This window comes from Lutra lutra, chromosome 6, assembly GCF_902655055.1.
Source record: "Lutra lutra chromosome 6, mLutLut1.2, whole genome shotgun sequence".
Lineage (NCBI taxonomy): Eukaryota > Metazoa > Chordata > Mammalia > Carnivora > Mustelidae > Lutra > Lutra lutra.
In genome coordinates, this window is record NC_062283.1 from 69,460,581 (window position 1) to 69,486,813 (window position 26,233).

A 26,233-nucleotide genomic window follows, 5' to 3' on the forward strand; every position below is an offset into this window, starting at 1 on the left:
GTGCAACATGGCCACTCACTGTTCACCCTCACCTTTGCGAAGAAAATGACCTTTTGCATTCGGCCCATATCCAATGGCTATTATATTGTCATAATTTGCTAGTGGGTCATACTTCATGTTCTCAAATGTGGCCTGTCTCACAACCGCATCCATATCCTCTTCACTCAATCCTTTCCCCAGAAACTTGCATATTTTTGACACAGAACCTCTGAGATCCTGAAATAAATCAGAGTATGATAAATTTTGCACATTATAAGAAAGAAGACTTCAGCAAAGGTCACAGCTAAGTATTGTTATGGGAGTGAAAAATGTAGGTGCTTATGCTGGCTGGAAAAACGGAGTTAGACCATGAAGTGACTTGCTTATTCCTTCTTGGTAAATTCGTCTTTCACTGTGCACTGTTTTAGAGCACATTTGGGTTCATTTAGGAACACTCACATTCATTTTATCTGTGTTAACTCAGCAAGAATTGGGGGAACAGATACCTACGTCAGACACTGCCCGTGCGAAGGAGCAAGTGCACAGAGGCACAACAGGGAATTGGAGCTGGGAAGTCAGTTTGCAGACCTATGGGCAGGGAGTCATTGTGTGACAGAATTCAGAGAAAGTCTCAACAGAGATGACAAATTTGTTCTGAGAATTCAAGCAAAAAGAGGCATTTTCTAGATAGTCATACTGAAGGGGTGGAGTCCAGACAAAAGAAAGAATATATGCAGTGTTGGGGATGCATGGAAAGTATGAGATACCAGGTCACAGGACCATCAGAATTCGATTTTCCCTGGTGGGGCTTCACAGGCACATGGCTTGGGTGAGAAAGTGGAGAGAAGAGGCTGGAGGCAATGGAGAAGCCATAGTGTGGGAAAGGTTGTAAAGCCAATCATGGTCGGAGTCTCCCTTCTGTAGGTGTTAAAGACTCAACGAGAGAGTCCAGGCATGGTGTCATGAGCTTGGGGTAGGGGTAACAGAAACCAGGGACAAATACTCAGCAGGTGGCAGCCCTTAATCTTGCCTGGCTTGCAGCTCTTTATCTTCTTTCCTGCTTAAAGATCCCTGGTGGTGTTCGGGCAGCAGTGCCCAGTCCCTGTCCCGTAATGATCATGATTGATTGAAGATCCTCAGGAAATCCCATTGCCCTCTAGGAGATATTCACCTGGGTTGGTCACATGACCCAATTTTGGTATTGAAACAGAAAGATGAAGTCAAACAGAAGCTTAAAAGAGTGATTTTCCTCTTAGTGATGAGATGGTAGCAAAGCAAGGCAAGGAAGTCCTCTTGTCTCACTTCCCTCTCTTTCTGCCATACATGCTGTCATCTGAGGTCATGACTTTGGAGCTACAACAACCATCCCGCTACTATGAGAGGAGACATCATTGCCACACTATATATGATAGGAAAGAAGGACAGAAAATGCCTGGGACATTCATGACATGCTGAAGATGCCACAAATAATATCAGGCTAGCCTGCCTCAGGGATTCAGTCAATAAGTAATAGAAGTTCTTCTGTTTTAATGCATTCATCATTGACTACTGGGAGCTGTATTCCTTCTAATCATACAAAGACATTTCACTTAATTTTTCGTGCAGTGCTTAACCATACACAGATAAGATTAAAATTTCCCATGAGATGCATCCCACAATGATGAATATAACATCTAGAAACTTACCAGAATCAAAATGCAGAAAATTGATTTCATAATCCATCAACGGGTGACCCAAAATCTGACTCATGAGAGTCAAACACGTGTATGGCCTCACAGATTAACAGACAATGCTTCACGCACAGTCAGTTTTTGAAAAGAAAGTTCCAGTTAATTAATTGTAAATGACAACCTGGTAATCAAGGTCCAGGTTGATAGAAGAAAGAGGTCTCCTGTATACCTAATCTGGGATCTCAAATTTGATATTGTTTTTGGGTGTTCTACCCACGAACGATCAACTCATTCGTTCAAGGTGCCTTTCAGCTGCCATAAAGTCTCTGACGTCATGTTTCTCACCTTCTTCATCTCCTTGTAGGTCATGAACTGAATGTTGAAAAGGCTTCTGTGCTCATACCAACCCTTGATGTGGTCAAACCAAAGGCTTCCTCTCACTGTGAGAAAAACAGGTGCATATTAGGGTAAATATGTTGAATAGGTTGAGAAGAAGCTACAGTTGTGGGAGGTGCAGGAATCTTATTAACATAGAAGGAAAAGGAAGTCTGTTTGCAGATACCTGATTTCCTCTGGCACCTGGTTATGGGAGAGCTATCCACTTTTCCATGGGAAACAATTACATGAGCTCAAGGAGCAATTGGTCTCTTAAAAATGCATTTCATGAAGTTGGGAATGAAGCAGATGGGTGACTTGGGGAGGATTCTGGCCAACATGCACCCATTACATAGACTGAAGCTTTCCCGTCACCTCTCCTGCCATACTCTGTCAGGAAGACACTGGGCATCACAACCTTCTTGGTCACACTGTGTCTCTCTAAAACTGTGATAAGACACAGGATCTCCCACCAGGGTGCAATGACCAACTTGTGGGTCTGGACGTTCACTCCAAGAATGAGCACAAGACCAGTTCATTATTATGTGGTTTTACCTTGAATGAGTTACACCCTGACTGAGGAAGTCTTGGCATTGTGCATTCAGTGTCACTAAGGAACACCTGGATTTGGGGAATGTTACTTCTGGTTCCTAAACTCTAGTTGTCTGTATGATTTTGTATTAACCAGACACTGAGGGACAAACAACCATAGACTATGCTGGAACCAGAATGGATCAGGCAAAGACACTCAGCTTCCAGTCCCCTGTTCTGCCCAGAGCTTGTGTTCAGCTCCCCCTACAGTCTCTGCCACTGTGTCAGTCACCGCACAGTAGTAAAAAACATTGTAGATTAATAATACAATATATCTCTTGATTTCTCTAAAACTGTTTTAAAAAGATAGTGAAGATACTCCAAAGGGCAGAAAGCCACAAAAATAGAGAGAAACAAGAAAGAAGCTATCAGCAGACAGTGACATCAATCACTTTTAGAAAATAGGCTCTTTATGGATAGAGGCACCCTTGAAGGAAAGACTAGATAAGAGGACACCGGGGCCTACTGTGAAAGCACCTCAGTGTGTGCTGTGCCCTCTGGAAAGGGTCAGGGAAAAGAAGCACCACATGATTTTGGGTAATTGAGGAAGATGTTGGTGCCCATGTTGGTGCATGGGTGGGTGCGTGCATGTGTTTGCATATATGGAAGGTATTAAGGTGGAGGGAAGTAAAATATGTGGACCCAGTGAGGCAATTTTCCAAGTCACAGAACAGCTATGCATCCACAACCCTATAAGAAACAATGATCATCTTCTAAACCCAGCAGAAAATGGGATTTTGGTCTTTGAGGAATTGAGAAGAGGACATAAAACATTTTCCCCAAATTTTGTGCATTACGGAGCTTTTTGATTTTTGCTCACCAGTTCAACTTTCCTTTACTTAAAATGTTCTTCTGTTCCTGCCTCTAATCCCTGGCAACCACTGGTCTTTTTATTGTCTGCATAGTTTTCCTCTTCCAGAATGTCCTATCTTGGGTGTCAAACAGAATGCAGCCTTTCCAGATTAGCTTCTTTCACTTTGAAGTATGCATGTAGGGCCCCTGGGTAGCTCAGCGGATTAGCCATCTGCCTTCAGCTCACCTCATGATCCCAGAGTCCTGAGATCAAGTCCCAGGTTGGGGTCTCTGCTCAGCAGAAAGCCTGCTTCTCCCTTCCCTCTGCCTACTACTACCCCTGCTTGTGCTTTCTCTCTGTCAAATAAGCAAATAAACTCTTAAAAAAAGAAAAGAGGAAAATATGCACGTATGTTTCCTCCATGTCTTTCCATGGCCTGATAGCTCATTTCTTTTCAGCACTGAATAAGATTCCCTTGTCTGGCTTACCATAGTTTACTTACCCTTTCTTCTACTGAAGGATGTCTTGGTTGCTTTCATGTTTTGGCAATTACTAATAAAGGTGCTATAAACAAAAAAAATGTATTTCATATAGACAGAAAATCATCTACCCACAGGAAGAGAAAAACTGAACCCAGAGAACAGAGAAAGGAATCCTCTCCTCTTTGCTTCTCTCCCTGTCCCCAAAGATACACAGAGCTATTTCCCTGTTGCATGTAACATGAAGGCTCCCCGATGGGTTACTTGAGCTCTGCACAGAGACTAATGTTAGTTAAGTCTCCTGTTCCAGATCATCATCCCTATGTCTGTAGGTGTTTCTCTTGCTCAAGCAGGCACACTGGCACCTCAGAAAAGAATGCAGGGGGCACCTGGCTACCTCCCAGGATAGAGTATGCAACGCTTGATCATGGGGTTGTGAGTTCAAGACCCACACTGGGCTTAGAGGACACTTAAAAATTAAAAAAATTTAAAAAATTTTAAAAAGAGAAAGGAATGTGGAACAGAACTTTGTCAAGTAGAGCTCCCCATGCAATAGGCTGTGCACAGCCCAATCTTGTGATCTAAATTGAGATACTTCTCTCTGAGCTAGACTGGAAAACTGTAAGCTCATGAATCCCTTTTGCCATGGTTAGATGTAAATTTAAATAATTTCTGGTGATATAACTGTAACCTGACGGTCTCCTGAGAGGGAGCAGGAGTAAGCAAAATTTGTAACAATGCCTGGTCATAGTCATCCAAGACAACCCTACCAACTGCCTTGATACATTGATTACTGACCCCTGTTCAACTTAATTTCATCATCTTCTCCCTGCCAAATTCACTAAGCTTAAAAATTTACCACAGGATGCCAAACATGTCGCTTATGCTATAAATTATAGTTACCTCTTCCTTCGAGAAATCGTTTCATGAATTCCTCAAAGGTACCTGTAAATTGTGATGTCACATTCTTTGCAAAGTGAAAATATGAGCACATAACATCCTTAGGGTTTCTGTATACATAAATAATCTGGAAAGAAAGGAGGTATTCATTATTTCTGAGGCTTTCATTCTCTCATATTTTTACCCTACTACCTTCCAATCGGATGAAGCCTATTGTCTTCACTTTACACTTCCCTAATCATGCCGTGTATATACTCAGCCCTCTTTGTATTTTGGGTTTCCCCTTCTCAGCCATGCCTCTCCCTTTACGATTGGCCTGGTGACTCTCAATTACTCCTCAAGACACACCTCCCACGGTACCTCTTCTCAGCTCACCCTGACAGAGAGCAACAGTAGTCTCTTGTCCCTATAGCAACAAGCTAATACATGCCACAATGACCCATACCCATAAAATTGCATATCAATAGGAAAAACGTACTAAGATATTTTCAAATCATCTTAGAAAATTCAGAGTGTGTTTTTTCATCCTTCAGCATATGGCTTACATAGTTCTTATTTATGTATCTTCATAGTGTAAACTACAGGTACTTTTCATGCAGTACTTACTTCAGTATTTTTTGTATTGGAGGAATATAGGATTCGTTCAAAAAGTTGTTTCCTTTAAACAATCCAAAGGCACACTTTCATAGAACACCTAAGCAACCCATTGACATTAGAATATAAAATATCATCAATCTCTGTCCAACCCACATTTAAGTGGCTTATTTGCTGTGTGTACAGAATATTCAGGGGCCCTGGATGAAACCCAAGGCTTGTATTTTCACTGTGCAATGGCATGTATATATTGTGTGCCTCCTTCGGAAAGCATCTAGGAAAGCTTTCATTCACTTACTGCCTCCCTGCACATTGCCCGGAGCCAACCTTAAGCTAGGCGATGGGAAGATGGATGTGAGCACTGAGTGGTCCCATTGTACTGGAAATAGAGCCCTTTTCGCATGGGGATTACCTGATATCAACAAAGTGATTGATAATATGAAACAACTGTCACCAGTGGTTGATATCTCCATAATGAAAGAAAAGATCCTCCTAAAGATGAAGGAAGAAGTTCTTTTTATTCCCTTTCTGTGACTCTTCCTGTCTCCTACTTTGGCCTTGAAAATGGCTTCTTGTCATTAATCTATATGTTTAGAGAAGTAAAATGTGACCTAGACCCAATGGTACAACTGAGTCACTTAATGCCACCTGTCCTGATACTAACTCTCTTAGGTAGATAATGACACATTTTTTAATACAGGGAATGTTGGAAATGGAATGATTTGAAGATAAAATCAAAATACCATCAGGATGTACACATACCACCTTTCTTCTTAAGGAGGGAAGGCAATGAGTGGAGGTTTCTAATGTGGAGGTCATTGACTTTTGAGAGCCATTTACTGCGATAGTTGGAGCAGATGCTACTGAGGTTTTTGAAGACAGAAGACAATAGCAAGCAGTTATTTTAGAAAGGGGAGAGGGGAGCAAAACATTTAAAATGTAAATTTGAGAATTGAGGCCATAAAAGTAAAATGAAGATACAACTTTTAAGTGTACTGGTTTTTTCCTAGCACACTACCAGATTCATGAACACAGGCACAAATATACACGTACTGGGTTTCACCAGAATTAGGGGTTGGCAGCTGATCATAATAGAGTTGGCGAGAGCAAGGGAATTGAGACAAAAGTGATTTGAATGTCAAATATGGAGCCATTGGTGGATGCAGAGAAGTGGAAGAGATGGATGAGAGAATGTGGAGAAGGAGTGGAGAGGTGGAGGGGGAGGGGACTGGAGATCTGAATGTGGTGACTGGTCACTCCAGGGACAACTGAAAGGAGTGGGAGGCAAAGGAGGCAGCTCTCAGAGAACAAGGTGCTTCAAGTCAGGATTCAAGTTAGGGCAATTACTGGTGATGCCTTTGTTCATTCACTCAACTCTACTACCCTCTGGACACTGTTCCATGTACTGCAAACTCCATCTCTCTCATGTTTACACTCTGGCCAGAAATGAACAATAAATAAACAGGTACACAGATGGCAAATGGTGTCATGAATAAAGGCAGGTTTATACCACCTTATAAACTCTGGGGGTTGGTGGAGGAAAAGGTTGCTGGAGGTGGTGTCAATACTAAGAGGTTTGGCAGGGGTAGAGGTATGGGAGGCCAGTGCAGAGCCTGAGGAGGTCAACATGAAGGAGGCAATCCTGCACTTGCATGACCCTGAGAATGACTGCCTCCTTCCCATTGACCCCGCTGGGGCAATTTGGCTCAACTTTGTCTGGTGCTGACAAAACACCATTCGCTTCAAGTTAGAAATAATGCCATGAGAAACAGGAGTAGAGGGAGAGGAGAAAGTCACGAGTCAAGAGCTGAAATTATCAGTGGAGGGAGGTGACTGATCCAGGGAGACAGAGAGACAATTCTTCAGCAGAGACGAATGATTGCCTCTGAGGTTCCCTTGGAATTCCAAGGAACAAGGTACATTTGAAGAGAAAGTAGGCAAAAGAGGTGAAGTGTGAAAAGGAAAGAAGGAGGGCACGCAGAGCAAATAGAAGGAACTGTTAGCATTTTATATGTCCTTGCTAATACAGCTGATTCAAAAATGAAAGGATATATATTATACATGATATTATAACACCCTGTATAAAGTAAATTAAATGGACACATATATACTCTTTCATTTTCTAATGGCTGCATTACTTGTATAATCAGAAAACAAAGGGTGCCTTCAATGGACGAATGAATAAGGAAGATGTGGTCCATATACACTATGGAGTATTATGCCTCCATCAGAAAGGATGAATACCCAACTTTTGTAGCAACATGGACGGGACTGGAAGAGATTATGCTGAGTGAAATAAGTCAAGCAGAGAGAGTCAATTATCACATGGTTTCACTTATCTGTGGAGCATAACAAATAGCATAGAGACAAGGGAAGATGGAGAGGAGAAGGGAGTTGAGGGAAATTGGAAGGGGAGGTGAACCATGAGAGACTATGGACTCTGAAAAACAACCTGAGGGTTTTGAAGGGGCGGGGGGTGGGAGTTTGGGGGAACCAGGTGGTGGGTATTGGAGAGGGCACGGATTGCATGGAGCACTGGGTGTGGTGCAAAAACAATGAATACTGTTACGCTGAAAAGAAATAAAAAATTAGAAAAAAAAAGAAAACTAAGGTGCAAGATACAAATCTGATAATATGAGATAAGAAAACAGATGGCTCTTGAAAATTGAAGTAAAGGGGTGCCTGAGCAGTTTAGTTGGTTTAGTGTCTGCCTTCAGCCCAGGTCATGATCCCAGGGTCCTGAGATCAAGCCCTGCATGGGAGTGGGGATGGGGGGAGGGGGTCCTTTACAGCAGGGAGCCTGTTTCTCCCTCAACCTGCCCTGCTTGTTCCCTCTCTCTCTCTCTCTCAAATAAATAAAGTCTTTAAAACAAAAAAGAAAACTAAAGTGTGTAAAATGCTACATTTGCCAACAGCTGGATGAGTGCACAGTGTTGATGTCCTGAAATGAAATGAAATATTGAAAAAGAGCAGTTAGCTCTCAGCAGTCAGAGTCCATTTCCTACTTTGGCTTTTTTGTTCTTCAGCCCACTGGGAACCAAGTAGTATGGGAGATGGGTAGAGAAGAGACGAGGCGATGGTCTTTCCTCAAAATCCATTGCTGGGGTTTTGTACTCAAAGAAGGGGACTCGGGGGGCGCCTGGGTGGCTCAGTGGGTTAAAGCCTCTGCCTTCGGCTCAGGTCATGATCCCAGGGTCCTGGGATCGAGCCCCACATCGGACTCTCTGCTCAGCAGGGAGCCTGCTTCCTCCTCTCTCTCTGCTTGCCTCTCTGCCTACCTGTGATCTCTGTCAAATAAATAAATAAATCTTTAAAAAAAAAAAAAAGAAGAAGGGGACTCGGTCCATGGTTTCCAGTTTTCCAGTGCCTTTGCGATGTTCCTCAGAATAAATCAGACTTAATAATTGCTGAAACCAGATGGTTCCTGTAAAGAAATAATTTTGTTTTCAATGATGATCCAAAATGGAGGTAGATGTATCATGAATTTTTAATCAGCGTTTGTTACTATAAAGAGTACAATGTAATTTTATCTGAATGGAATTGTATGTAAAGTGCAGTGTGGGAGAAAGAAAGCAAACGTGGCCTTTCTATTTCTGTTTCAGGAGATGCTCCATTTGAAACTCCGTGGGCATTTGTCCCACAGATTTATTCCTTGACTCTTCTGTGTTTTCTTCTGCTTCACATATGGGACTTTCAAATGATGGTTTATGCCTGCCTCTCTACTTCCTTCCCCAACCCCACTCCTAGAACATGAGCCAAAAGAAGCCAAGGAAAAGGATTTCCATGTAAGGAGGCACTTCCCAGCTGTTGCCCTTCCAGCCATTTGCTTCTGTTCCTGTGATCTCCACTTCGGGAAACAATGTTCATTTTGAATCCTTAAAGGAGGCTCCTGGACACCTACATGGAGACGGGAAGGGAAAGACGATGCAGAATGTTGGACCTTTCGCTTAAGTGGGATGTGACAATTCTTACGATGACTATGTCACCTAATTTCACTTAGAGTGGACATTTGTCACAAAGTATGTGGGTGTAATTGCCTGGTTATTTTCCTTACGGTTCATGTGCATGCTTCATGTATGGGGCTTTAAGGTTGAAAACACACTTCATACAGGTAATCTTTCTGACATACCCAGGCAATGCCTTAAAAGACTTAGCACAACAAAAAGTCACAGGTCCCAGAAAGACTCAAATCAGCTTCTGAAATGAGAAAACCCACTGGCCCCTTGTCAATTCCCATCCCAGGCTTGCTTCCTAAGACCATCCCATCATCCATGCTAAGTAGCAGCACCCAGTGAGCAAGATCACGGTTGGGCATACATTCCCTGCGACTGGTGCAGCTGGTGTGCCCCTTATCTGGTCCACCCAGGACCTTATTATAGGTGTTGTAGTCCCCACTGTTGCCCAGGGAAGACCAAGGACACAGAGGCCTTTGTGTTACCACAGCTGGAGCTCAAACTGAATGAAAACTCTTTGTTGCAAAGCTCTGAAAGTCTTTCTGGCATCCTTTCAGCTTTCCCAGATAACAGACACTCCTTCTGCAGGAGGGATCACAGCTTCAGGGTAGCTGAGAAGTTATGTAGAATGCCACAGTTCTATAGAGACTCAATGAGAGAATGCAAAATCTCTGCACAGATTCAAAAATTCAAATGTGTTCAGCTTCTTCTCCCACTCCACTTTTCCTTTTGTTTTTTAAGATTTTATTTCTTTATTCTTTATTTGAGAGAGGGAGAATGACAGAGAAGGATAACAATAGGGGGAAAGGGTAGAGAGAGAAGCAGAGTCTCCACTGAGCAGAAACCCTGAGGTGAAACTCAATTCCAGGATCCTGGGATCATGATCTGAGCTGAAGGCAGAAGTTAACTGAGGCACCCAGGTGTCCATGCCACTTTCATTCATATTGAGTCCTTCTGTCTCTCTTTCTTTCCTTCTTCCTTTCTTTCTCTTTCTTCCTTTCTTTTCCTTCCTTCCTTCCTTCCTTCCTTCCTTCCTTCATTCATTCCTTCATTCCTTCTTCCCTTTCTCCTCCCTTCATTCCTTTCTCTTTTTTTCACCTATTTCATGGTCAGGTGTTAGCATGATGATGTACTAAGCTTTTCCCTTCAGTTCTTCATAGAGTAACATCACTGATTCTCAGTAGGCCCTCCCTGATCTGTTTATTCCTTCCTTTATCTCATCTCTTGCTTTCATCGAACCCATAACCCACCACAGACAAGCAGGCTTTGGGGCTTTGGGGCTTAAAATGCATACTTTACTGGAATGTGTCCTTATGAAATAGGTATTATTGTATGTGTTTGTATTTTCTTTTCTTTTTTTATAACTTATTTATTTTAAAGAAAGAGATTACAAGCAGAAAGAGAGAGGGAAGCAGAATCCCTGCTGAGCAGAGAGCCCGATATGGAGCTCGATCCCAGGACCCTGAGATCACGACCTGAGCCGAAGGCAGAGGCTTAACCCACTGAGCCTCCCAGGAGCCCTGTGTTTGTATTTTCAATCCATGGGCATCATATGTTTCTGTTTACCACTGTACACTGTAGTTTAACATTTATTTATATGCTACGTCTGATCCATTATGTCTAACAGATGCTGTTTCAGGGTGTGCATTCCCACACTGTCCTGTCTGTTCTCCCCCAATGGACACCCCCCCACCAAACAATCTGCAGTGTACACTCTCACTACTGCTCCCTAGGCACCTGCATGAGATTTTCTTGGAGGCAAGTAGCAAGACAGGAATTGCCTCCTATGTCTGGACTGTGGTCGTGCAGGGAGTACCAGATGGCTCTTTGGAGAATCTGCTTCAATCTGCTCTCTCAGGGGAATATATTAATGCATGCAGATTTCTATCCACTCCCTGTCAGCATTCAGAGTTATCCACCCCTCCAGTGTTGTTCAGTCCAGGAGATGTAAATGAACACATCATTGTTTTCCAGTTTGGGGAAGTTGTTGGTATTGGTGGAGGGTGACTTTTTTCTGCACATTTCCCGCTCGTTTCTTTGGCTCTTTTTATAAAGTCAGATTGCTGTGTCCTACTTCTTGATTTATAGTCCTACTACATTGTAGATCATTTTAAATTGTCAACATTGGAAATATTTCCTTTCTTCCTGTCCCCTATTATACAAACATCACTAAGATAATAAGCTTCTGCACGGTGAAGGAAAAAATCAATAAAACTAAAAGGCAATCTTCAGGATCACGTGGGTGGCTCAGTGGGTTAAGCCTCTGCCTTCTGCTCAGGTCGTGATCCCAGGGTCCTGGGATCAAGCCACGCATTGGTCTCTCTGCTCAGCGGGGAGCCTGCTTCCCCTCTCTCTCTGCCTGCTTCTCTGCCTACTTCTGATCCCTGTCTTTCAAATGAATGAATAAAATCTTTAAAAAAAATTTTTAAAAAGGCAATCATCAGAATGGGAGAAGATACATGCAAATGACATATCTCATAAAGGGTTAGTATCTGAAGTCTCTAAAGAACTTTTCTAACTCAACACTCAAAAAACAAATAATCCAGTTAAGAAATGGGCAAAAGAAATGAATAGACTTTTTTTCCAAAGAAGACATACAGATGCCTGACAGACACATGAAAGATGCTCAACATCACTCATCATCAGGGATACGAACCAAAAGTGCAACGAGATAAAATGACACACCTGTCAGATGGCTGAAATTACAGCCCAGGACACAACACATATTGGGAGGATGACATAAAGGAGAACCATCTTGCATTGTTGGTGGGAATGTAAACTGGTGTAGCCAGTTGGAGAACAGTATGGAGGTTCATCAAAAAATTAAAAATAGGACTATCCTATACCTCTGCAATTGCACTATCAGGTATTTACCCAAACGTACAAAAATCCTGAAATAAAGGGATAAATGCACCCCCCATGTTTGTAGCAGCATTATCAACAAGAGCCAAATATTGGAAAGAGCCCAAACATCCATTGACTGATAAGCAGATAAAGAAGACGAACAATGAAATATTACTCAACCATCAAAAGGATGAAATCTTGCTATTGCTATGATATGGATGGAGCTAGAGTATATTATACTAAACAAAAAATGTCAGAGAAAGACAATACCATTTCACTCATATTGTGGAATTTTAGAAACAAAACAGATTAACATGGTCAGGAGAAGAGAGAGAGGGAAACCATACAACAGTCTCTTACTAGAGAAAACAACTACAGGGAACAGAGTTGAATGACAAGAATGATGAGATGGAGGAGGTCCATAATAATCTGGGACACCAACAGGGAAATGACCCATTTACAGAAGGAGGTCACAGCCATTGAGATCAAGCTTGAACAGAAATGTAGTGACCACCACAATCTGCTACAGGCCTGCCAGATGTAGGACATCAGGTGGGCATTGTCTAAGGACACTATGGATGGATGGCATTAGTCAGGGAGAGTGTAGGTCCCAGAGGGAGGATTTAGTGAGTAGTTCCCAGTGAACCTCCAGTAACTCTGTGTGAGAAGCCCTCATTGAGTTTGACTACAGTGACCTGTGTGAAGATCCGGGGATGCCCAGGCTGAGGAGATCGAGCAGGAGGTGAGTACACTGCGGCAGAAGCTGAATGAGCAGCGTGTGTACTCCGGCATATAGCTGGCCCTAACATGAAAGCTGTGGAAAATCTAGGAAGTATCTGAGATAAGTTTTAGGAGACCTCAGATGAGTTGGAGGGAGCTCAAATGCAAGCCATGAAGGCCAAGCAGGCATTTGAACAGATCAAGAAGGAGGCCCTTGACTGCTTCAATGTTTGCTTTGGATGTGAGGCCACCAAAATTAGTGAGATTTACAAGCCTTATATGACAACAGACATTTCTGAGCCCTGAGAACCCTGAGGAGTCCTACTGGGATGGCACCAACTACAACTCTCTGGCTCCTGGCAAATGCTTCTGGTCTATGGACAACTTGTTAGTGCTTGAGAGAACAGTGGCTGCTCTAGCCTTGTTCCTGGCCATCCACAATAACAAGCCAGCCCCCTTCATTATCCTGGATGAGATTGATGCTGCCCTGGATGACACCAACATTGGCAAGATGGTCATTTACATCAAGGAATAATCAACTTGCCACATCCAGGCCATTGTCTTCTCTTACAGCAGGAGTTCGATACCAAGGCTGAGAGCCTCTTTGCAGTCTACCTTGAGCAAAGAAACTGTGTCAACAGCAAAATCCTGACCTTCCAACTCACCAAGTACCCAGATGCTGCCCCCAACCCCAATGAACAGTAACAATAATTCTGCCCTATCTCTGTCCCTATGCTACACCTCTCCCAACCTCTGGATATTTAGCCCCACCTTCCCCTACTTCTTGTCCCTAACTGGTATAATTATGGGATTCAGGCACAGCTGTCAATTACCAAGTGGAACAGAGGTGATACTAGGTTTGGAGCAAAATTTCCTCAGCTACAAGGAGCACCCAGGCCTTTGGAGGAAAGTGCTAAACTGAACTGAGCTGAACAGGGCCATCTGTCCATTAACCCTATCCCCTCTCCCAGACTTCCCCCCATCATCACCCATAATCGTGGGTCCCTTGGGCCCCTTGCATCTTCCTTGTATTTGTGTATGTATATGTGTATATATGTGTCTACGTCTGTGTATATGAATGTGTTTGCCAAATTATAAAGCTTTGGAGAACAATCCTTAGAAAAGCCTAGGCGGAATCTGATCTCAAGAGAGCTCTGTATGACAGCACTCCAGGGCTGGGCAGAGGTATTTAGGGACTCATCAGAATCAGTCAGGTGAAACTGCCCTCATTCACTCATTGGTGTTTTCACTCATTGGTTACCCATCAGGCATATCCTGAGCATTCTTTATTTGTCAGGTTCTTTCCTCGAGATACAGAGCTGAATCAGATATAATCTCTACCCTCCTACTGAGGAGATGCAGTGGGTTCCAGATTTCTCATGATCAGCCGAATCATATTTGTACATACTTTGAATGACAGAAGAGGATGATCACCTCCAGGCTTCCTGAGCTGAAGCTTGATAAATTGGTAGGGTTTGGGTGGGCACTAGGAGCAGAGCCTGGGCTCTATAAGGACAGACAGCTCTTGGTTCTAGTCTCTTTTTTAAATCACTTACCTGTTTGTTGTTGGGCACAACTTTTGACATTTCCGTGCCTCTGATTCCTTGTCTGTAAAAATGGAGCTAACAATATGACCTACCCCATAGGATTTAATGATGTCAAGCTCCTTGCTGGGGGCCTTATCCATGCTTGGTGCCCAGTATGCGCTGACCCATCAGAAGACAAGCCTTCTCATACCTAGACCCTGAGAGCTCTGATCCCAGTTATTGGGGACAGAAGGAGCCTCCAAATCTGGAACATGCTAAATGCCTTGGTTATTGAGAAAGTTCCACGGCCCCACTGGGATTTACCTGGTAACTGAAGGGCCTAAGGAAGCCTCTAGCTTTAGTCATGTATGGTATCCAGGTGCCTGGGCTCCAACCTGGATTGTGAGGAAGTAGAGGAGAGGTAGACTGGGCCACATCCTGGCCGAATGTGTGTGAAGGTCCTTCTGAGAACTAGGTGTGTCAGCTGCAAGGACCGTGCAGAGGAAGCACAGCCTGCTGCCATGAGGTCAGCATTTGCTCATTTATGTACAGTGTCAGACCGTCACCTTGTCCCGATAGTCTACTGCATTCTTGTTTTGTAAATGTTCAACCAGATCTAATAACTCAAGTGTCCCATGAATCCATTCTCTAAGACATAGATTTATAAAAGATCTAGCCCCTGTTGACTACCATTGGCCATCTCTCTCAAATTGCTGTTATGTATGCTAGACTCTTTTAAGAATTCTATATATATGAGTTCATTGAAACTATTATGGTGTATTTAATACAAATGGTATCTTGAGTTGTTCTGCAATTTGCTTTTTTCACTTAACCTTGTTTTTGAGATCTATGTGTGTTGTTTTTGCTAAATGTAGCTTCAACTCATCCTTTGCAACTGCCTCATAGAGTGTCATCATATGGCTCTATCAGACCTTCCCCATTTCTTTTGTGATATCTAGTTAAGACAGTTTTCCACTTTTGCTATTACAAAACACGGCACAGGAACATTGTGTGTGTGTGTGTGTGTGTGTGTGTGTGTGTGTGTGTGCATGCGTGTGTATGTGTGTGTGTTTACCAAGGGTTGCTTCCTTGAAGTTCAATGCAGAGTCATAGGCTATTTAAATTTTTGTTTTAAATAGATACTTCTTGTGTAAACCTGGCGATTCACAGACCTGTACCCTAGGGGATAAAAATACATTATATGTTTATAAAAAATTTAAAAAAAATTATAGATAGATACTTCTAAATTGCCCTCCTGTATTATTATTTTTCTTGAGGTTATCTTAAGTGTAACATTGTTATCTCCTTTAGTTTCATCCTAAATAGTGACATCTGTAAAACTATGGATTTGATGTGCTAATTATATATTTTTCTAATACATATTAAAAGGCATAACTCAAAAAAGTTTTCTGTACAGCAAAGAAAACTATCCACAAAAAGAAAAAGCAGCCAATGAAGAGAGAAAAATATTTGCAAATCATTTTAGATAAGGGATTAACATCAAAATATATCAAGAACTCATAGGACACAACAGCGAATATAACCAAAACAAACACAAGCAAAGGCTATGAAGAGACGTGCATGTATATATACACGCACAAAGATGAACATATGCATTATACATATGTCTATATGTTTCAGTCCGATCTGAGTGCTATAGCAAAAGTAGACCCAAATAGTTGGGGATTATTACACATTATGGAATTAGTATATGTTAATTTTCCTCCTTCTCATGCACTTGGTTATTAGATACAATTTCAACTGTCTGTCCAAAGTAGGTGCCTAAATGGTAAATATTTCTACATCCTTTCCAAGCCCATTTTATCACCTTAGTGTTTGATAGGGTGTCTTCAACATAGTTACTTCAGTATTCTCTCCGTTTCCTTGTCCATATCAAAAATAACTTCTAGGGACACCTGGGTGGCTCAGTTGGTTTAGCATCTGCCTCAGGTCAGGTCATGATCCCAGGGTCCTGCTTCTTCCTCTGCCTGCCACTCCCCCTGCTTGTGTGCTCTCTTGCTGTCTCTCTCTGACAAATAAATAAATAAATCTTAAAAAAAATAACTTCTACCTACATTGTAAAAGACCTGCTTCATAAGATATTAAATTCAGTTGACACTATTATATCCAATTGATTATGTGTATATGTCCGTATAGAATACTACGAAAAATCAGAGTTCCCACATTATAAAAGTATCATGTTATTCCTTAGATTAACTATTAGAATAGAGAACTTACCAGATTTGGGATATGTGACTATGAAGACATCATTTTCTCTGATTTCAAAATTATCTAAATTCTCTATAAAGCCAATATCAAGTGGTAATCGATTAAAATAATATCCCTTAAATTTGAATAAGAATTTGTCCATGTCTTCCATACTTCAGTCACCTGCAAAGGAGATACAAACCGATTGGAAAGAAATTAGTAAAATTTTATGTTTTCTTCCCTTCTGTCCCTCAGTTGTTGACCATATGCTGAGAAAAGAAATTGGTACCTTGTTTTCTCCACAGTCACTGAAAACTGGCTGGCTCTGAAAGTTACTGCCCTGGGTTCTGAGTGTGAGTTTGGTCTAATGCCAAGAGCCAGCTATTCACGGGCTAGAGGCTAGTTTTATGGGTTGTGCTCCATTTTTATAGCTACAGAGAAATGGTTTAAAAATAATTTTTGTAGGAGGAGGAGTCAAGATGGCGGAGAAGTAGCAGGCTGAGACTACTTCAGGTAGCGGGAGATCAGCTAGATAGCTTATCTAAAGATTGCAAACACCTACAAATCCAACGGGAGATCGAAGAGAAGAAGAACAGCAACTCTAGAAACAGAAAATCAACCACTTTCTGAAAGGTAGGACTGGCGGAGAAGTGAATCCAAAGCGACGGGAAGATAGACCGCGGCGGGAGGGGCCGGCTCCCGGCAAGCAGCGGAGCAACGGAGCACAAAATCGGGACTTTTAAAAGTCTGTTCCGCTGAGGGACATCGCTCCAGAGGCTTAACCAGGGTGAAGCCCGCGCGGGGTCAGCGTGGCCTCAGGTCCCGCAGGGTCACAAGAGGATCGGGGTGTCTGAGTGTCGCAGAGCTCACAGGTATTAGAACGGGGAAGCCGGCTACAGAGACAGAGCCGAGGAGTGACTCTCAGCTCGGGGTTACCTTGAACCAGTAGCAGGCTCGGTCAGCTCGGAGCGCGGCCGGAGGCCAGGGTGGCGGGAGTCATTGGGCGCTGTTCTCTGGGGGCGCACTGAGGAGTGGGGCCCCGGGCTCTCGGCTCCTCCAGGCCAGAGACTGGGAGGCCGCCATTTCATTCACGCCCTCCGGAACTCTACGGAAAGCGCTCAGGGAACAAAATCTCCCGAAAGCAACCCCAGCAAACCCGAGCGGATTACTCAGCCCGGCCCCAGGTAAGGGCGGTGCAACTCCGCCTGGGGCAAAGACGCTTGAAAAACACTACAACAGGGCCCTCCCCCAGATGATCAGCGAGAAACCCAGCCAGGACCAAGTTCACTTACCAAGGAGTGTAGTTTCAATACCAAGGAGAGCAGCGGAATTCCAGAGGAGGAGAAAGCAAAGCACGGAACTCATGGCTTTCTCCCCATGATTCTTTAGCCTTGCAGTTAATTTAATTTTTTTTTTCAATTTTTTTCTTCCTATGCTAAATTTTTTTTAACTTTTACCCTTTTCTTTTTTAACATTTTTTAACTAGTTTATCTAATATATATATTTTTTTCCTTTTTATACTTTTTCTTTATTAGTTTTCTTTTTTTAATTTTTTTTTCTTTCTTTCTGAACCTCTTTTTATCCCCTTTCTCCCCCCTCACGATTGGGGATATCTTCTGATTTGGCTAAATCATAATTTCCTGGGGTTGTTGCCACCCTTTTAGTATTTTACTTGCTCCTTCATATACTCTTATCTGGACAAAATGACAAGGCAGAAAAATTCACCACAAAAAAAAGAGCAAGAGGCAGTACCAAAGGCTAGGGACCTAATCAATACAGACATTGGTAATATGTCAGATCCAGAGTTCAGAATGACGATTCTCAAGGTTCTAGACGGGCTCAAAAAAGGCATGGAAGATATTAGAGAAACCCTCTCGGGAGATATAAAAGCCCTTTCTGGAGAAATAAAAGAACTAAAATCTAACCAAGTTGAAATCAAAAAAGCTATTAATGAGGTGCAATCAAAAATGGAGGCTCTCACTGCTAGGATAAATGAGGTAGAAGATAGAATTAGCGTTATAGAAGACCAAATGACAGAGAATAAAGAAGCTGAGCAAAAGAGGGACAAACAGCTACTGGATCACGAGGGGAGAATTCGAGAGATAAGTGACACCATAAGACGAAACAATATTAGAATAATTGGGATTCCAGAAGAAGAGGAAAGAGAGAGGGGAGCAGAAAGTATATTGGAGAGAATTATTGGAGAGAATTTCCCCAATATGGCAAAGGGAACAAGCATCAAAATCCAGGAGGCTCAAGAACCCCCCTCAAGATCAATAAGAATAGGTCCACACCCCATCACCTAATAGTAAAAGTTACAAGTCTTAGTGACAAAGAGAAGATCCTGAAAGCAGCCCGGGAAAAGAAGTCTGTAAGGTACAATGGTAAAAATTTTAGATTGGCAGCAGACTTATCCACAGAGACCTGGCAGGCCAGAAAGAGCTGGCATGATATATTCAGATACTAAACGAGAAAAACATGCAGCCAAGAATACTATATCCAGCTAGGCTATCATTGAAAATAGAAGGAGAGATTAAAAGCTTCCAGGACAAACAAAAACTGAAAGAATTTGCAAATACCAAACCAGCTCTACAGGAAATATTGAAAGGGGTCCTCTAAGCAAAGAGAGACCCTAAAAGAAGTAGATCAGAAAGAAACAGAGACAATATACAATAACAGTCACCTTACAGGCAATACAATGGCACTAAATTCATATCTCTCAATATTACCCTGAATGTTAATGGGCTAAATGCCCCAATCAAAAGACACAGGGTATCAGAATGGATAAAAATGGATAAAAAAAAACAAAACCCATCTATATGTTGCCTACAAGAAACTCATTTTAGACCCGAAGACACCTCCAGATTTAAAGTGAGGGGGTGGAAAAGAATTTACCATGCTAATGGACATCAGAAGAAAGCAGGAGTGGCAATCCTTATATCACATCAATTAGATTTTAAGCCAAAACTATAATAAGAGATGAGGAAGGACACTATATCATACTCAAAGGAACTATCCAACAAGAAGATCTAACAATTTTAAATATCTATGCCCCTAACGTGGGAGCAGCCAACTATATAAACCAATTAATAACTAAATCAAAGAAACACATCGACAAGAATACAATAATAGTAGGGGATTTTAACACTCCCCTCACTGAAATGGACAGATCATCCAAGCAAAAGATCAACAAGGAAATCAAGGCCTTAAATGACACACTGGACCAGATGGACATCACAGATATATTCAGAACTTTTCATCCCAAGGAAACAGAATACACATTCTTCTCTAGTGCACATGGAGCATTCTCCAGAATAGATCACATTCTTGGTCCTAAATCAGGTCTCAACCATTATCAAAAGATTGGAATCATTCCCTGCATATTTTCAGACCACAATGCTCTGAAGCTCGAACTCAATCACAAGAGGAAATTTGGAAAGAACCCAAATACATGGAGACTAAACAGCATCCTTCTAAAGAATGAATGGGTCAACCAGGAAATTAAAGAAGAATTGAAAAAATTCATGGAAACAAATGAAAATGAAAACACAACGGTTCAAAATCTGTGGGACACAACAAAGGCAGTCCTGAGAGGAAAATATATAGCGGTACAAGCCTTTCTCAAGAAACAAGAAAGGTCTCAGGTACACAACCTAACCCTACACCTAAAGGAGCTGGAGAAAGAACAAGAAAGAAACCCTAAATGCAGCAGGAGAAGAGAAATCATAAAGACCAGAGCAGAAAACAATGAAATAGAAACCAAAAAAACAATAGAACAAATCAACGAAACTAGGAGCTGGTTCTTTGAAAGAATTAATAAGATAGATAAACCCCTGGCCAGACTTATCAAAAAGAAAAGAGAGAGGACACAAATAAATAAAATCATGAACGAAAGAGGAGAGATCACAACGAACACCAAAGAAATACAGACAATTATAAGAACATACTATGAGCAACTCTATGCCAACAAATTTGACAATCTGGAAGAAATGGATGCATTCCTAGAGACATATAAACTACCACAACTGAACCAGGAAGAAATAGAAAGCCTCAACAGACCCATAACCAGTAAGGAGATTGAAACAGTCATCAAAAATCTCCAAACAAACAAAAGCCCAGGACCAGAGGGCTTCCCGGGGCAATTCTACCAAACATTTAATAAGAACTAATTCCTATTCTCCTGAAACTGTTCCAAAAAATAGAAATGGAAGGAAAACTTCCAAACTCATTTTATGAGGCCAGCATCACCTTGATCCCAAAACCAGACAAGGATCCCATCAAAAAAGAGAACTACAGACCAATATCCTTGATGAACACAGATGCAAAAATTCTCGCCAAAATACTAGCCAATAGTATTCTACAGTACATTAAAAGGATTATTCACCACGGCCAAGTGGGATTTATTCCAGGGCTGCAAGGTTGGTTCAACATCCGCAAATCAATCAATGTGATACAACACATTAATAAAAGAAAGAACAAGAACCATATGATAGTCTCCATAGATGCTGAAAAAGCATTTGACAAAGTACAGCATCCCTTCCTGATCAAAACGCTTCAAAGTGTAGGGAATAGATGGCACATACCTCAATATTATCAAAGCCATCTATGACAAACCCACCGCAAATATCAATCACAATGGAAAAAAACTGAAAGCTTTTCCGCTAAGGTCAGGAACACGGCAGGGATGTCCGTTATCACCACTGCTATTCAACATAGTACTAGAAGTCCTAGCCTCAGCAATCAGACAACAAAAGGAAATTAAAGGCATCCAAATCGGCAAAGAAGAAGTCAAACTACCACTCTTCGCAGATGATATGATACTATATGTGGAAAACCCAAAAGACTCCACTCCAAAACTGCTAGAACTTGTACAGGAATTCAGTCAAGTGTCAGGATATAAAATCAATGCACAGAAATCAGTTGCATTTCTCTACACCAACAACAAGACAGAAGAAAGAGAAATTAAGGAGCCCATCACATTTACAATTGCACCCAAAACTATAAGATACCTAGGAATAAACCTAACCAAAGAGACTAAGAATCTATACACAGAAAACTATAAAGTACTCATGAAAGAAATTGAGGAAGACACAAAGAAATGGAAAAATGTTCCATGCTCCTGGATTGGAAGAATAAATATTGTGAAAATGTCTATGCTACCTAAAGCAGTCTACACATTTAATGCGATTCCTATCAAAGTACCATCCATTTTTTTTCAAAGAAATGGAACAAATAATCCTAAAATTTATATGGAACCAGAAAAGACCTCGAATAGCCAAAGAAATATTGAAAAAGAAAGCCAAAGTTGGTGGCATCACAATTCCGGACTTCAAGCTCTATTACCAAGCTGTCATCATCAAGACAGCATGGTACTGGCACAAAAACAGACACATAGATCAATGGAACAGAATAGAGAGCCCAGAAATAGACCCTCAACTCTATGGTCAACTCATCTTCGACAAAGCAGGAAAGAATGTCCAATGGAAAAAAGACTGCCTCTTCAATAAATGGTGTTGGGAAAATTGGACAGCCACATGCAGAAAAATGAAATTGGATCATTTCCTTATACCACACACGAAAATAGACTCAAAATGGATCAAGGACCTCAATGTGAGAAAGGAATCCATCGAAATCCTTGAGGAGAACACAGGCAGCAACCTCTTCGACCTCAACCGCAGCAACATCTTCCTACGAACATCACCAAAGGCAAGGGAAGCAAGGGCAAAAATGAACTATTGGGATTTTATCAAGATCAAAAGCTTTTGCACAGCAAAGGAAACAGTGAACAAAACCAAAAGACAACTGACAGAATGGGAGAAGATATTTGCAAATATCTTCAGGGCTAGTGTCCAAAATCTATAAAGAACTTAGCAAACTCAACACCCAAAGAACAAATAATCCAATCAAGAAATGGGCAGAAGACATGAACAGACATTTCTGCAAAGAAGACCTCGAGATGGCCAACAGACACATGAAAAACTGCTCCACATCACTCGGCATCAGGGAAATACAAATCAAAACCACCATGAGATATCACCTCACAACAGTCAGAATGCCTAAAATTAACAAGTCAGGAAATGACAGATGCTGGCGAGGATGCGGAGAAAGGGGAACCCTCCTACACTGTTGGTGGGAATGCAAGCTGGTGCAACCACTCTGGAAAACAGCATGGAGGTTCCTCAAAAATGTTGAAAATAGAACTACCCTATGACCCAGCAATTGCACTGCTGGGTATTTACCCTAAAGATACAAACGTAGTGATCCAAAGGGGCACGTGCACCCGAATGTTTACAGCAGCAATGTCTACAATAGCCAAACTATGGAAAGAACCTAGATGTCAATCAACAGACGAATGGATAAAGAAGATGTGGTATATATACACAATGGAATACTATGCAGCCATCAAAAGAAATGAAATCTTGCCATTTGCGACGACGTGGATGGAACTAGAGGGTATCATGCTTAGCGAAATAAGTCAATCGGAGAAAGATAACTATCATATGATCTCCCTGATATGAGGGAGAGGAGATGCAACATGTGGGGTTAAGGAGGTAGGAGAAGAGTAAATGAAACAAGATGGAATTGGGAGGGAGACAAACCATAAGTGACTCTTAATCTCACAAAACAAACTGAGGGTTGATGGGGGGAGGGGGGTTGGGAGGGGGTGGGTTTATGGACACTGGGGAGGGTATGTGCTATGGTGAGTGCTGTGAAGTCTGTAAACCTGGTGATTCGCAGACCTGTACCTCTGGGGATAAAAATATATTATATGTTTATAAAAAATAAATAAATAAATAAATAAATATATAAATATATAAATATATAAATATATAAATAAAAGAAAAAAGAAAACAAAAAAAATAATTTTTGTAGTTGCAAAAAAGAGACTTTAATCAGAAAGCATACATATATATGTATATATACAAACACACATACAAATGAACATACAAGTTGGACTTGAACAGGCTTTAGACACACTCGTCTCTCAGCACCCCTTCATCACCTGGGATTTACCCCCACCCCCGTAACTGAAGTACAACCTGTTAGCTTCCAGCAGGTTTCTTGAAGCTTTTCTTTATATATTTTCTGAGTGGGATTTATTTATTCATGTTCTCTTTGGTAACTTGAAATTTTGTTTTCTTTCTTAACGTGACACTTGTTTAGAATGACTGGGGTAGGGCAAGCATAAATTCATAGACATGACTGTCTTCTAGTTTGCATGTGATCAATTCAGCTGTTCATTATGACAAAATGAACAAAGGCACAAAGTAAAAGTCTGAGAGAAAACACTCAAATAATGGTTGACACACAGAAAGTGCAAAACCGGCCTCATGAATCATCTTTTATGTGTACATTTTGCCATTCATTATTACCCCTCACTAACCATATGGAAGATAACCTTGAAGGCTATGAATCCTGAGGTTACAGTGGACTTGGGGGTTCTTCAGGTGACTTTTTTCTGTTTCCCAAAGTAGTTGGACATAGGAACAGCTGAGAAAATCAGAGCTTCAGAATCCCACAATTTGAAAGCAATTCAGGATGCCCCAGAAAGGGTCATTATAAGACAAAGGGAAATAAGAAATCTTTCAAAAATATTGTGACCGTCACACTGTTAATAAAAGACAGTAGACAGGGGCGCCTGGGTGGCTCAGTGGGTTAAGCCGCTGCCTTCAGCTCAGGTCATGATCTCAGGGTCCTGGGATCGAGTCCCGCATTGGGCTCTCTGCTCAGCAGGGAGCCTGCTTCCCTCTCTCTCTCTGCCTGCCTCTCTGCCTGCTTGTGATCTCTCTCTGTCAAATAAATAAATAAAATCTAAAAAAAAAAAAAGACAGTAGACTGAAGATTCTCTTTACAAAGGAGATTTGGGAAAGCTGCAAAGTAGTTGGAATCATCAACATGAATTGGTAGCCAGGGTAGAAAGGGGGACCAGACAGGGAAGGGTAGAGGAAGAGAGAGGAGATAAGTTACTCTGCCACTAGAGTTATTTAAGGCTCCTCATCTTTGCCGTCCTTGGTATTCAAAGAAACAACCTCATTTACAACTCCATACCCATTGGGCTCTAATGTTAACTTCCATTATCAAGGAGCACTGGCTCCCTAACAGAAGCCAATTCCATGTCTTGGGATCAAAACAATACCAATGAGCCTTAACATCTTGACCTTCTCATGAAGGAAACATAATTTTACCGCCTTATATTCTACTTATATTATCCTAGTATAATTACTACACTTATGGTGAATTAAATATTTCTTTTAGTGTATGTTCTTAAATGTCTAAATAAATATTTAGGATCAGAAAATGGCTCAGTTCATTGGAAATCAAAGCAAAAGAAGGACAGTATAGTCTTGCTTCCTACAGAGGAGCTGATATTTTACACATTTTTAGCCTAGTGTTTAGAAAACACCTAAAACTGCATAACTAGTGAGTTCAGACAAGAGAAAGGAAGCAGAGAGTATGTTATCCCAAAAGTATCAATTTGGCATGTGGATAATGTTTTAGTTGAAAGCAATTAAGACCCAGCACTCTCAACAGCTTTCTACCCTCTGCCTAAAAGGATTTAGATAGGGAGCTACATCAGGTATAGAGCTCCTACCACATGTAACTTTGTCTATTAGAAAGACTCTTTTGGTGGTATAGTGCACATCTCTACCACATATGAGCTCTCCTCATCTTCCTGTGAATTGTCTCCCTCCTCCTAGACTTCTGAAGCATTTCACCCCCTTCTCCTTACCTTAGGATGATTTATAAGACTAAAATTTCAGACTGCCTTTGACTCATCATGACTTTGTGGGTCTCCCACACACATGTAGTTATATTTCTGTTCTGTTACTTTATCTGACTTATATCAATTTGATTATTAGGCCATCCAGAGACCTAGAAGGGAGAAGGGAAAAGTGGTTCATCCCCAAGGTAGAATGAATCCACTTACCTTAGAGTTCTTTGAAATGAAGTATGAACTTCTGATATGAAGGCAAGTGAGAACAATTGTGTGCTGCTGAAGGAGAAAGACACAGGTAAAAACTATGTTTGCACAGATATTTAATACTTCACCAGTTAGAGTTCCCAGAATCAAGAAATCACTAAAGAGGAGGGGTTAGGCTGATGTTATCCATTAGATCGTCCAAAGGTCTAGTGAATAACACTGAGGCATTTGCAATAAATATTTGAAAATAAATGCTTCAAGCAATTCAGTGATGCTGGATAGGATTCAATGTGTCTGCTTTTGAATTATAGCAGAAAATATGCATGTATTTGCTTGCTGTCCCACTCATGATACTTTAATGGTCAGAAATCAGTAGTACAATGGATAAGGTTGCTTCTTCTTCAATAACAGAAGGATTGGTGTCTTTGATTCTTTGTGTTGTATCTTACGGAAAAGAATGAAGAAAAGTGTAGTTACCCCAAAGATAAAGATGTAGTGAAAAGAAGGACCATCTATACCCCAATGTTTATAGCAGCAAGGGCCACGGTCACCAAACTATGGAAAGAACCAAGATGCCCTTCAACGGACGAATGGATAAGGAAGATGTGGTCCATATACACTATGGAGTATTATGCCTCCATCAGAAAGGATGAATACCCAACTTTTGTAGCAACATGG

At 41.4% G+C, this 26,233-nt stretch overlaps 1 protein-coding gene across 1 annotated transcript; it reads right to left on the bottom strand.

Annotated features, from left to right (window-relative positions):
* Window positions 1-25,653, bottom strand: LOC125101610 (amine sulfotransferase-like). Its single transcript, XM_047732001.1, has 7 exons — window positions 25,562-25,653; window positions 16,663-16,815; window positions 8,715-8,805; window positions 8,387-8,504; window positions 4,791-4,914; window positions 1,995-2,089; window positions 1-216 (listed from the first exon to the last, which is right to left on the bottom strand). Exons 2-7 carry the CDS (start codon window positions 16,802-16,804, stop codon window positions 16-18), a joined length of 771 nt encoding a protein of 256 aa, XP_047587957.1. The 5' UTR covers window positions 16,805-16,815; window positions 25,562-25,653; the 3' UTR covers window positions 1-15.
* Window positions 25,654-26,233: the final 580 nt, after the last annotated feature.